The following is a 12168-nucleotide window of genomic DNA, read 5'->3' as shown; positions in this document are numbered from 1 at the left end:
AGTTATCAAAATAAAAATTTTTTAAAGTTCATAGATTCTCAGGTTATGAATCCCAGCTCTACAAGGTCCAATCTCTGAACTCTCAAATTTGAGCCAACTCCTAAGGTAACCCCTAAGCCTATGTGCAAACATTCTTAATGTGTGTGCATATGTGTGTTGTCTACTTGCCCTGGAAGGTCCTTAGGGATACTTCCTTCTCTACCCATTTTACAGCTCCACACTGAGAATGGATGGAATGAATTAGGGGAGCTGGGTGACTTCAGGAAGTCAGCTCCTCCAGGCCTCAATTTCCTTCTCTGGAAAATGAAGGAGCCGAACCTGATGGCCATTTCTATAGCTCCCAGCTCTAAATCCTATGATTAGTTATGAGGTTGACTGTCTCCGTGCAATCCCTGCTGCCCCCATTATTCTCTCCTAGTTGTCCCTGTAGTCCTATGAACGTCAGATGGCAAAAGCAACAATAATCTATTTCATAACACAAAGGAGCCAGAGAGGACGTATGTTTGGGATATTCCTCTGTCTCTCTAAGATTATCCAAACTTGGAGTAGGCCTCTTCTGTGCTCCAGGGACTGGCTCTGGTTGTTTTAGGTATTAAAGTATCCAGCGTGCTGAGGACGGAGGTTTGGGGCAGAAACAAATATTCAGGCATCACTAATGGAGAAACTGAGGCCTCAAAAAGAGCAAGGATTTGCTAAGCATTTCCTGAAGAGCAGGGCACTGGCTGTAAAAATTGTTACCCAGTTTTCTTCTTTCCTTCTAGTCTGGGAAACAATTTTTACAGCTAGTGTTTCTGATAAGGCCTCATTTCTCAAATATATAAAGAACAGAGTCAAATTTATAAGAATACAAATCATTCCCCAACTGATAAATGGTCAAAGGATATGAACGGGCAGTTTTTAGTTGAAGAAATTAAAGATATCTATAATCATATGAAAAAATGCTCTAAATCACTATTGATTAGAGAAGTGCAAATTAAAACAATTCTGAGGTACCATCTCACACCTATCAGACTGGCTAATATGACAAAAAAGGAAAATGATAAATGTTAGAGAAGATGTAGGAAAATCAGAACACTAATGCATTGTTGGTGGAGTTGTGAACTGATCCAACCATTCTGGAGAGCAATTTGGAAGTATGCCCAAAGGGCTATAAAACTGTGAATATCCTTTGATCCAGCAATAACACTACTAGGTTTGTATCCCAAAGAGATCATTAAAAAGGCAAAAGGACCCATATGTACAAAAATATTTATAGCAGCTCTTTTTGTGGTGACAAAGAATTGGAAATTGAGGGGATACCCATCAATTGGAGAATGGCTGAACAAGTTGCAGTATGTGAATGTAATGGATACTATTGTGCTATAAGAAATGAGGAGCAGACAGACTTCAGAAAAACCTAGGAAGACTTAACACGAACTGATTCTGAGTGAAGTGAGCAGAACCAGAAGACTGCACACAGTAACAGCAACACTGTGTGCCCCTGCTGCCTCTTTACCATAGCTGTATTTCTCTGGGCTCTCCCACCCTCTTTGGATACTATTCAGCTGGGACTGAGTGCTTCTCCCTGGGGCCCGGAATAAGGCTTGGCCCCAGGCAGCTGACGGAGGGTGATGGTTCTGCCTTCACAGAGCCAGAAGACAGGGTACAGGGGCTGGGTGAAGAAGGCGTTGAAGACATGCAGGAGCTGGACCTGAGGCTCCAAGCTATAGAAAGAGAGACGTCCAACAGGCAGGTCCAACTCCATTCCCAAGAGGTGTCCGGGTTTGCCCAGAAGTCGCCGAGCCTCCCCGTTGTGCCAGGCCTGATAGCCATCCTCCTGCACCCGGAGCCCCCAGGAACAAGGGTTTCTCCCAATGTTGTCTGTCTGTCCGGGCAGGTTTTGCCGGGCAAGTCCAGGGTAGGTGACACCCAGGGTCACGGAATGGTCTGACACTTCTACCTCCCAGTAGTGCTTTCCTGCCTCGAAGCCTTGGGCACACAGCACTTGCCAGAGTTGAAACCTCCCAGGCCGGGTAGCCTGCTGGGACCTGGAGCCATGTTTTACCCGCTGGTTTTGGCAGGATAGGTAGAGGTGGTGGTTGGCAGTGTCAGGGTCAAAGGTCAGGTTTCGGTAATCTGTGAGAAGAAGGACATGCACAGGGGTGAGGGGCTGTAGGGTCACCTCACTGCTCTACTGCCACCCAAGGTGTGACTTCCCTACCCCACCAGTGGAAGGGCTAAGGCTCTTCCCGTCTCTGGGCTTCTCCGATGCTCCTTCCCACAGCTGAGTGACATCCCTAAGACCCAAAGACCAACCTCAAAGAGGCAACCACCAGCACAGACATGTATGTAGACAGTACATGAATGATACCCACATCTGTGCATGCACACACACATATACATGACTTACTCTGTTTCAGTTCCTTCCTTAGACCGCACACTGGTCTTGGGACTGATTCCAGGGGTCCTCTGTGCTCTAGAATTAAGAGGATGGGGTCTGGTGGAGGGAGGCTGATCCCCTTTTCTTGGGAGGTCCTCCACTTACTATTCTAAGGGAAAGTGCCCTGTGGGGAGCACTCAGCTTGGTCTGAGGCTGGGCAATGGGTGGTACTATCACTTAGGAAATAACTTTGGCCTGGTCCCTGGGGCTGAGGGACAGTCCCAGACAGTGAGGGAAGAGGGGCATTGGTAAAGGCCATCAAGGGTAGAAGGTCAGCCTTACCTTTGAGGCTAGGATCAGCATCTCTAAGAATCACAGGGCCAATTTCATCCCTCAGCAGGAGTTGATAGATTTGGTCTAGTGTCTTCTTCAGCTCATTCAGCTGACCAGCATCTTCATCCCACTTCAGTGAGGGCACTGGTGCCAAAGACCCAGGAGGTGTCAGAAGTAGAGCCTTCTGAACCATCAGGGACATGGGACCATCAGTCAGAAGGCCTGAGGTGTCTGGAGTCCCGCTCAGGAAGGAATCCTCCCCTCTTCCAAGTCTTCTTCCCTTCCACCTGTGATTTCACCCTCCCCTCCTGCCCACCCCCCCGCCCCAACTCCTCATCACTACACTAGGTACCTGGAGGAAGCTCATGTCTTCAGGACACGTCAGCAGCTCCTGGATCTGCTGGGTGTGCTGTGCCAGGTGTTCTAGGTGGTCCTGAAGCCACTGCTCGGTCTCCTTGGCCTGTGCCAGGGCAGCTGACTTTTCCTGTTCAATGCTCTGGAGCGCCTTATCCCGTTGGGTTTCGAGGGCTCGCAGTAAGCAAGAGACTTTGTTGGAGACAGCCAAGGCCAGAGCGTGGGCTGAGTTCTGGGTGGGTGAAGGAGGAGGCTCAGGTTGGGGGCAGTGGAGGTAGGCAAAGACTAACAGTGACAGCCCCGGGGCACTAAACCGAGTGGGATCAACTCTGCGTGAGGTGGAGCAGGGCAGCGACGGGCTGGGTCCCTGGAAGATCTGTCCAGGGGCCCAGCATCACGAGGACATCATAAGTACCCATCCGTTCTGGTAAATTAAATACTGGCCCCTCATACTTTTAAGACTTGCAGAGTGAGTTCCTCATAACAAACCTACAGGGGCACTATCTCATTTTACAGCTAGGGAAACTGAGGCTTGGAGTGACTTGCTCATAATCCCATTAAGGGAAATAACATGGTAAAGTATGAAAAGAAATCTACTGGAAGTCGGAGTCCCCAGGTTCAAATTCTGGCTCTGCCACTTCACTGTGTGATCTTAGGTAACTTACTTCCCCACTCAGGGCCTCTCTTTAACAATAATTAGTAGGATTTATGTAGCCCTGGAAGGTTTGTCAAGCACGTTCCATATGTTATCTCATTTGGTCCTCACAACCACCATGGGAGGTAGGCGCTGTTATTATCCCTATTAATAACCCTAATAATCCCTATTTTACAGATGAAGACACTGAGGCAGACAGAGGCAAAGCAACTTGGCCAGCATCACAGAGTGTCTGAGCTAGGATTTGAACTCAGGCTTTGCTGATTCCAAGTCCAGCTCTCTACCCACTGTACCACCCAGCTGCCTCTTTAACATGAGGGCAGAGGATGGATTAGATTATCTTTGGTGTCCCTTTCAACTCTAAAGCTATGATTTTATAAGGTTAGGAGTTGAACCCAGGTCTCCTGAGAGAGCTCTTTCCATTAAACCAGGCTGCCTGGAGATCATCCTTTTCTTTTCTTTTAGAGGGGGGAAGGCAGGGCAATTGGGATTAAGTGACTTGCCCAAGGTCACACAGCTAGTAAGTTGTCAAGTGTCTGAGGTTGGATTTGAACTCAGGTCCTCCTGACTCCAGGGCCGGTGCTCTACTCACTGCGCCACCTAGCAGCCTGAGATCATCCTTTTCTACTAGTCTATAGGGGTAGAGAGAACCACAGCTTAGTTAAAGCAGCAACTGCACAGAGTAAGAAGATGCTTTTGGGTTACACTGCCAAGTGTGAAAGGGGTGAGGTTGAGCAGCCTGCTTCCTTCTCCCGGTTTGCCTCTACCAATTCAGCCAGCCTGGTGCCAGAGGCCACACAGAGTGGCTAACCAGTCCCCTTCTTACTCCCCAACCAGTAAACATAGCAATGTGAAGGCTATAGAAAAGCCTAGCCCTCCCAACCCAAAGGGAAAAAAGCCCCAAATAACAGAACTCCAATCAGGAACTACACAGAAAGACATCCAGGACACAGCGGAGACTGGAACAGAATTCAACCAGAGAAGTCAGAGAAAGTTCTAGCAAATGGAATCATGCCAGGGAAAATATAAGTAAACAGAAGAAAACACTAGACACAGTGAAGAAATACTAAGGATTAAGAGAAAGTCAGGAGGTAATCCTAGATGAAAGAGTAATACAAATACAAATACAAGTAGGATCCCAGAGAGAAATAAATGGCTTGGCTACGAGGATCACAAAAGTTTCTGGAAGAAATGAAGCAAAACCAAAAGCAGAAAGCCTTACCCAAATAACGAGTGCTCAGAAAAACAGAACAATCAGAATTCAAGGACTCCACGAGACAAGAAATATTAGCACAAAGCTAGATTAAATGAGATAATACATGTAAAGCACTTTGCCAATCTTAAAACCCTTATATAAATGTGAGCTGTTGTTAAAGTCAAAGAAATGAAAAAAGAAAAAAGAAGAAAATGGAAGGTTATCTACAAAAACAACTGATCCGGGAAAAGGAGTTGAGGAGAGCTAATCTGAGAACATTAGACTCCCTGAAAATCATTACCAATCAAAAACCCTACATATTTTATTTCAAGAAATCATAAAACAAAACCAATCCATTAGAACCAGACAACAAAGTGTAAATAAGCACATACCACTTAGCCCCAAAGTGAAAACACCCAAGAATGCCATTACCAAATTCCAAAGCCTTTTCGTCAAAGCAAACATAATGCAAGTAGCCAGAAACATTTCAAGTGCCAAAGAACCACAGTCAGGATTATACAAGACTATGCTGTGACTATCATAATGAGCAAAACTTGGAATACAATTTCCTGAAAGGTAAAAGATAAAACATGAACTTGGATAGACTTCAAGAAACAGTCGAGGGGGCAGCTAGGTGGTACAGTGAGTAGAGCACCAGTCCTGGAGTCAGGAGGACCTGAGTTCAAATCCGGCCTCAGACACTTGACAGGCTTACTAGCTGTGTGACTTCAGGCAAGTCACTTAACCCCAATTGCCTTGCTTTCCCTCCTTCCAAAAACAACAAAAAAAGAAACTGTAGAGGAGAGAAGGGCCTGATGTGCTCTGGTCCGTGAAGTCACAAAGAGTCACAGCAAGAACAGCAATACCACCAAAACCAAGGATAATATACCCTGCAAAAAGTGAGTGTCACCCTCCAGGGAGAAAACGGATCTTAACTAGAACAGAGGACCTACGAACATTCCTGATGAAAAAACCAAAGCTGAGTAGAAACTTTAAATGCAAACACAGAAGTAAAGAAAAACCTCCACTGAAGCAACTGGAAGCAACTAAATGATGATGAACTTCTTTCATTCTAAAGAGGGGAAAAGAGATAAGTATCCCTTCAGAATACCCCGATTTTCAAGGCTTGCAGATGGGGGTAAGATGCACACAAACACAAAAGTGTGAGTGTTATTTTTTTTTTTAAGAAAGGAAATAAAATGGAGGGCTAAAATGAATAAACCAGGAAGGAAATGAGAAAGAAAGGTAAAGAAACTACTATTTTGAGTAACTGGGGTGCATCAAGAGAAGACTATGCAAACATAGAGGAAGGGGTAGGGATGGAGCTCTTACGATGCTTTTACCTGGATGAAAGAGCGTCGAACATATACACTCAAAAGTTTGGTATAAAAATAAATTAAACTCAACTAAGAAATGAGAAGAGACAGGGAAAGGTAAGAGTATGGCTCAGGAATGATTAAAAAGAAAGAACATATAACTAGCATTATCTATAATTGAAAAACACTAGATACCTTTCCCATAAGTTCAGGGGCAAAGCAAAGATATTCATTGTCACCACTATTATTTGATATAGTTCTAGAAATACTGACTACATCAAAAATACAAGACAAATTGAGACAATAAACATAGGCAGAAGAAACAAAATTAGCCAATTTGTAGATGTAGGTTTATTTAGACATCCCTAAAGAGTCAACTAACAATATAACTGAAACAATAACTTCGGGAAAATAATTATATTAAATAAATCTACAAAAACCATCAGCCACTTCCCTGTATGCTACCAGCAAACCCAGTCATAAAGGTAGAAAAATAAATCCCTTTAAAAATAACTAAGCTATGTCTAAAATATCTGGGACTCAATCTACCAAGACATACAGAAATTTTAAGAATATACTCTATGTAGAAATAAAGACAGACTAAAGTAATTAGAGAGATAGCAACTGCTTATGATCGGGATGTATCAATATAATAAAAATGACAACGCTTACTAATTTACAGATTCAGTGCTATGCTAATCAAATTTCCAAAGAGTTACTGCATAAAAATAGAAAAATAACTATAAAAGCCATCTGGATGAACAAAAGGTCAAAAATATCAAGGTGAAACATGAAAAAAAGAGTGGGAAAGAAAGATACCTAAAATCACCAGATCTCAAACTACTCTACGAAAATAAGTCATCATCAAAATTCTTTGGTATTGATTGGAAATCAGAAAAGTGGATCAGTGGGAAAATTAGATACACAAAACCCAGAAGTAATTACATAAAGTCTCTGATAATCAACCAATCAACATTTATTAAGTACCTACTATGTGCCAGGCACTCTAAGAAAAATAACTATTCAAGACTTAAGACCTACAATTGATGTAATGATCAGTCACTATTCCAGAGAATCAATGATGAAGCTAGCTTCCTACCTCTTGGCAGAGAGATGACAGAGGAGAGGTTCAAAATGATGGATACCTTCTCAAGCAAGGCCAATGTGTAAGATTTGTTTGATTTGCTTACACCTCTTTGTTACAAAGGAGGGTTTTCAGTACTGTGATCCTCAGTGTCTCCCTCCCAGAGAGCCATCCATCCCATATATCAAATAGCATTTTTTAAAGCGACCCAAAAAAAATCACAACTGATTTGTACCAATGAAAAAATATGAAAACACGTGCAATTTTTAACACCTGAGACATCCCATCTCCATGAAGGAGTGAGTTGGAGACATCTTCTCATACCTCTTTATTTGACTTATGCTTGGTCTTTATAATTTTGTTACATTCACTTTTGAATTTTAGGTGTGTGGTTGTAATGGGGTGCTTGGGTACCTGTGCTTGGACCCCAATTCCAAAATCACATTTCTCCCTAGCTTCAAAACACTATCCCTGGCAGCTTCTCCCCAGCCCAAGGACACTAGCAATTACTCATGAGAAGGCCCCAGCAAAATACTTCTCTCTCTTCCTGGTACAGTAACAAACTGCACCAGTAAGAATTATGAGCTTGAACTGGCTTTGTACTAGCTCATAAAGATACTCAGTACCCCCTGGACTATCTATACCAACTCCCTACCTCATTATATGCATCTTGGACTCCTCATGATGTGTATCCTTGACTTTAGACATATGAATACTCCCTACATCTATCAATCAAGACATTGATGGGTGGCAGACTGGGCAATTCTCTGTTGGCCCTGACCCCCAGTTAACTTAGTGATGGAATAGATACAAAAAGTGCATATTCCTTTAAGAACTGACGACTCCTTAACCACTCCCTAATCCCGCCCTGAATCACCTAGTTAGCATACTTGGCACATGTTTTACTATAGTTTATCCTATATAAACTTTAACTGTACCCCTCTAGGATCTCAGGCTCCTTAAGAACTTTTGCCCACTGAAAAGCGTAAAAATAAACCTTAGCCAACTTGACTTAAAAAATCTTGAGTCTATGAATTTTTTCCAGACAACCTGGACCTTCACTCCAGTCTTTGAGGGGTCTCTGAACCCCCCTCAAAATGTTGTTTTTTTCCATTTACACTATTGTAGTAACTGTGCTATTGTTTTCTTGGTTCTGCTAACTTCACTGCAACATTTCATGTGGATTTTTCCATGCTTTTCTGTATTTATCACATACATTATTTCTTATAGCACTGTAATATTAAAATTAAATTAATATACCAAAAAGGAAGGGGAGTTTTTTTGTGGGGCGGGGAGGGGACTGGTGAGGTAGTGATAGTGAAAACAAAAAGAAAAGAAAAAAAAGATTGTCAGTGAAACAAAGTAAAAAATACATTGAAAGGAGCAGAAAGAATTTCTGAAAGGGAAATAGACAAGCAGGGCAATGTTGGAAGTATGGTCTTAAATTTAATCTATATTTTAAAGAAACAATAAACAGTACGAGGTATCATAAGTAATCCCCTTTTTCTGTTCTTTGTATAAGGAAATGTCCATGATTGTCATATTCATAATTAAAAAGGAAAATTTTTTTTCTTTCCCTAATGCAAAGGGTAGTGATCCGGAGGGGTCAGGAAGGGCTACATTACCCGGATCTCCTCACTCTTCTGCTGCACCTCCTGAAGTTGTTCCTCAGCCTGGACTGCCTGGCTCCAATTTTCCTCCAGCTGCTCTTCCAGCCATTTCTGTGACACCAGGGAGACAAAAGCACAGAGAGGATCCAGGGCTAGGGAGTAAATCCTGAACTCTCCTTCTAGCCAATGCCAATATACCAGGTACTGTGAAAAGCACTAGCATGGGAATCAGAAGATCTGAGTTCTGCCAAAGGGCTTTACCACACACACTATGTGTGACCTTGGTCAATTCACTTCCTCCTTTGGCCTCTGATTCTTCATCTGTAAAATGGGATAATAATACCTACCATACCTATCCCTTAGGTTTACTGCAGAGATGGAGGAAAGCTCATGGCACCTGTAAAGTGCTAAATAAGAGGTTCTTAACTTGGAGTCCACAGATTTCAGGCAGTCTGTTAACTTGGATGAGAAAAAAAAATGACATCTTTATTTTCATTAAAAAACATTATTCGGAGAAGGGGTCCATAGGTTTCACCAGACGGTTAAAGAGGTCTATAACAAAATAAGTAGTTAAGAACCTTGTGCTAAATATATGTAAACCATCTCTATGACTTCCTAACCTCAGCACTAGGTTCGGGCAAAAGGAAAGGGTCTTGGTTCATCTCTTATCATTTCTCCCCCCTCCCTAACCCCAAACCCCAACATTCCCTGAAGAGCTAAACAATTATCTAGAAGTATCAGTACGAAGAGATAAGCAAATTGACTAACTTGCTATTCCCTAAACTCACCATTCCATCTCCTGCTCAAAAGCTTTCCAATAGTTTTCATAATCACTGATTATGTGGCTCATTGTTTAGGTTTGGATGGCTTCGAATGAGTGTAAAAGTTTTCTGTTTCGGCCAGAACCTCAGAGTCTTCATCTCCCAGACAGACACTTTTGCAATGGTAAATTGGGCCATCTTTGGTCTCAATTCTTACTCCTTAATTATTGAATGGTCATGGCTTCAGGCAAACTGAGACCTGGCAAAGATCTTAATTTAGAAAGGGCAAGGTTCACACACAGCATCCAGGACCCTCACTTAAATCTAATTCACGTGCAAGTCAAGAAATCACCCTCGGTAATATATTCCTTGGTCTTCTTTGAGAAGGAAGGATGAACACCACCACCAACAACAACCATAGGCTCTTCCCCATGCCTGGAAAGCATTTCCTCCTCACCTCGGCCTCTTAGAATCCCTAGCTTCTTTCAAGGCTCAGCTCAAGTGCTTAGCTGGTTTCCTGAGGTTAGTGGTCTCTTCCTCCTCTTCATATATATCTATATCTATCTCTGAAGCTAGCTAGATATAGATATATAGACAGACCTATAGATAGATATAGATCTTTATATAAATATATAGAGACAGATATCAAGATCAATACAGATAGACATCATTATTGATAGTTATATATAGATAGAGCAGTAGATACATCTATTCAATACAGATATATATCGATCAATATAGATATATAGGTAAATATCAATATGGATAGATATGCAGATCAACATAGATCGGTAGATAGATATACATACAGATATCAATTTCGATATATTGATATATTGATATATATTTGACAGATGTAGGTAGATATCAATTTCGATATAGATGTCAATAAAGATTTAGATCCATTGATACACATCTATGTATATAAACCTAGAGATCTATATATGTATACATACGCATTACATAGACAGATGTGTATATATAGAGATGTATAGATGTAGATAGATGTAGATAGATACGTACATATGTATACATCTCTATAATGATAATATATATATATATATGTATTTATAACAGGGATTTTGGCCACAAGAAGGCACATTTAAAAGAAAAATAAATGTCCTTCCTGAGCAACTTTTTTTCTTTTATTATACATTTTGTCTGTGAGTGGGCGTCACTGAGCTGGTGGACCAATTACCCCACCCCACTTAATGCAAGGGTCAAGATACTAAGTCTTGGTATCTTACCCAGGTGAGAACAGTTTTCTATGTGAAAACAATCATAGGTTTTAGATTAAGTGCAGAAAATGTCCTGCATCATATGGATGCCTTTGAAAGTCACTAGATGAACTGGAGAAGCACTAATTAACATCTATTCATTAAATGGTCCTTACATATTCAAGGGTGTTTCTACTTTGTTTTTATGGATTAACCTCCCCCCCTCCAAATAAAAAGTTTAACATGTAGCGTAATCAGGGGAGCTTTTTGAAGGGCTGGTATTGTTTCGTGTTGTCTTTATATTTCCAGTACTAGGTAGGTGATTAAAAAATAACGGTGTTTATACAGGTTACATTTCATTTGATTTACAGAATAACACTGCGAGTATTATTATCACCATTTCACAGATGAGATAACTGAGGCTGGGACTGGTTAGTGTCTTGCCCTGATTCACACAGCTAGCCAAGTGCCTGCATCGGGACTGGAACTCGGGTCTTCCAGGCTCCAAGCCTAGCGCTCCACTATCCACTACGTGCCCCAGCCGCCTTCACAAGCTGGGTCAGGGTTGGTTGGCAATGGGCTGGCTGCGTGGAGGCTCGGTCCAGACTGTCCTGGTTCTGCCCACCCCTCCGACTCCCTCACCTCCTGCTCCTTGCGCTCCACATCCGGCAGGACGCGCCGGTGACCCTGGCACTGGCTCACCGTGCAGGCACAGCAGATGCACAACTTCTCGGTCCGGCAGTAGAGCTCCAGGGCTCGCCCATGCCGCGGGCATCGGGCTGCCTGGCTCCGGTCGGGCACGGGCTCCACTGCTACTGGCTGCCCCTCGGCCGCCCGGAGGGTGTCCACCACGTCACACAGAGCCCCGTTTTTGTGCAGCGCAGGGCGCTGCGTGAACGGGGTCCGGCACTGGGGGCAGTTCACCTCGTGCCTGCGCCAGTGGTCTTCGATGCAAGCCCGGCAAAAGTTGTGGCCGCAGGGCAGAGTGACCGCTTCCCGGTATAGCTCCAGGCAGATTGCACAGACCAGTTTCTCTTCTAGCTGCAAGGTGGCCATTCTTTCGCTCTGGCCAGGGGAGGGAGAACTCCAGGACCCAGGAAAGGAAGTCCAGCAGTTTCTCGAAGCGAGGAGAGAGGAGAGGGGTTGGCCCTCTCTCCTAGGCTCCTCCCCTCCTTTGAGTCTTGGGCCTGGTAGATGAAACTGAACCTGCCTTAGGATGTCTCCTCCCACTTGGGGTACGGGTGGGAGGGAGAGGGGAGGCAGAGTCATAGGGTGGAGAACTGC

At 43.3% G+C, this 12168-nt stretch overlaps 1 protein-coding gene across 2 annotated transcripts; it reads right to left on the bottom strand.

The window, feature by feature from the left end:
• Nucleotides 1-1405: 1405 nt before the first annotated feature.
• On the bottom strand, nucleotides 1406-11992 carry TRIM65 (tripartite motif containing 65). 2 transcript variants are annotated; one of them, XM_036753469.1, is made up of 6 exons: nucleotides 11527-11992; nucleotides 8922-9017; nucleotides 3045-3278; nucleotides 2702-2876; nucleotides 2390-2455; nucleotides 1406-2115 (listed from the first exon to the last, which is right to left on the bottom strand). In XM_036753469.1, exons 1-6 carry the CDS (start codon nucleotides 11938-11940, stop codon nucleotides 1541-1543), a joined length of 1560 nt encoding a protein of 519 aa, XP_036609364.1. In that variant the 5' UTR covers nucleotides 11941-11992; the 3' UTR covers nucleotides 1406-1540. The 2 variants fall into 2 exon arrangements, with proteins under 2 accessions (XP_036609364.1, XP_036609365.1); XM_036753470.1 differs by having other exon boundaries at nucleotides 2702-2873.
• Between the last annotated feature and the right edge of the window lie 176 nt (nucleotides 11993-12168).

This window comes from Trichosurus vulpecula, chromosome 4 (assembly GCF_011100635.1).
Source record: "Trichosurus vulpecula isolate mTriVul1 chromosome 4, mTriVul1.pri, whole genome shotgun sequence".
NCBI lineage: Eukaryota > Metazoa > Chordata > Mammalia > Diprotodontia > Phalangeridae > Trichosurus > Trichosurus vulpecula.
Note: the sequence above shows the minus strand (reverse complement) of the source record. Positions and strands in the feature narration are given on the sequence as shown.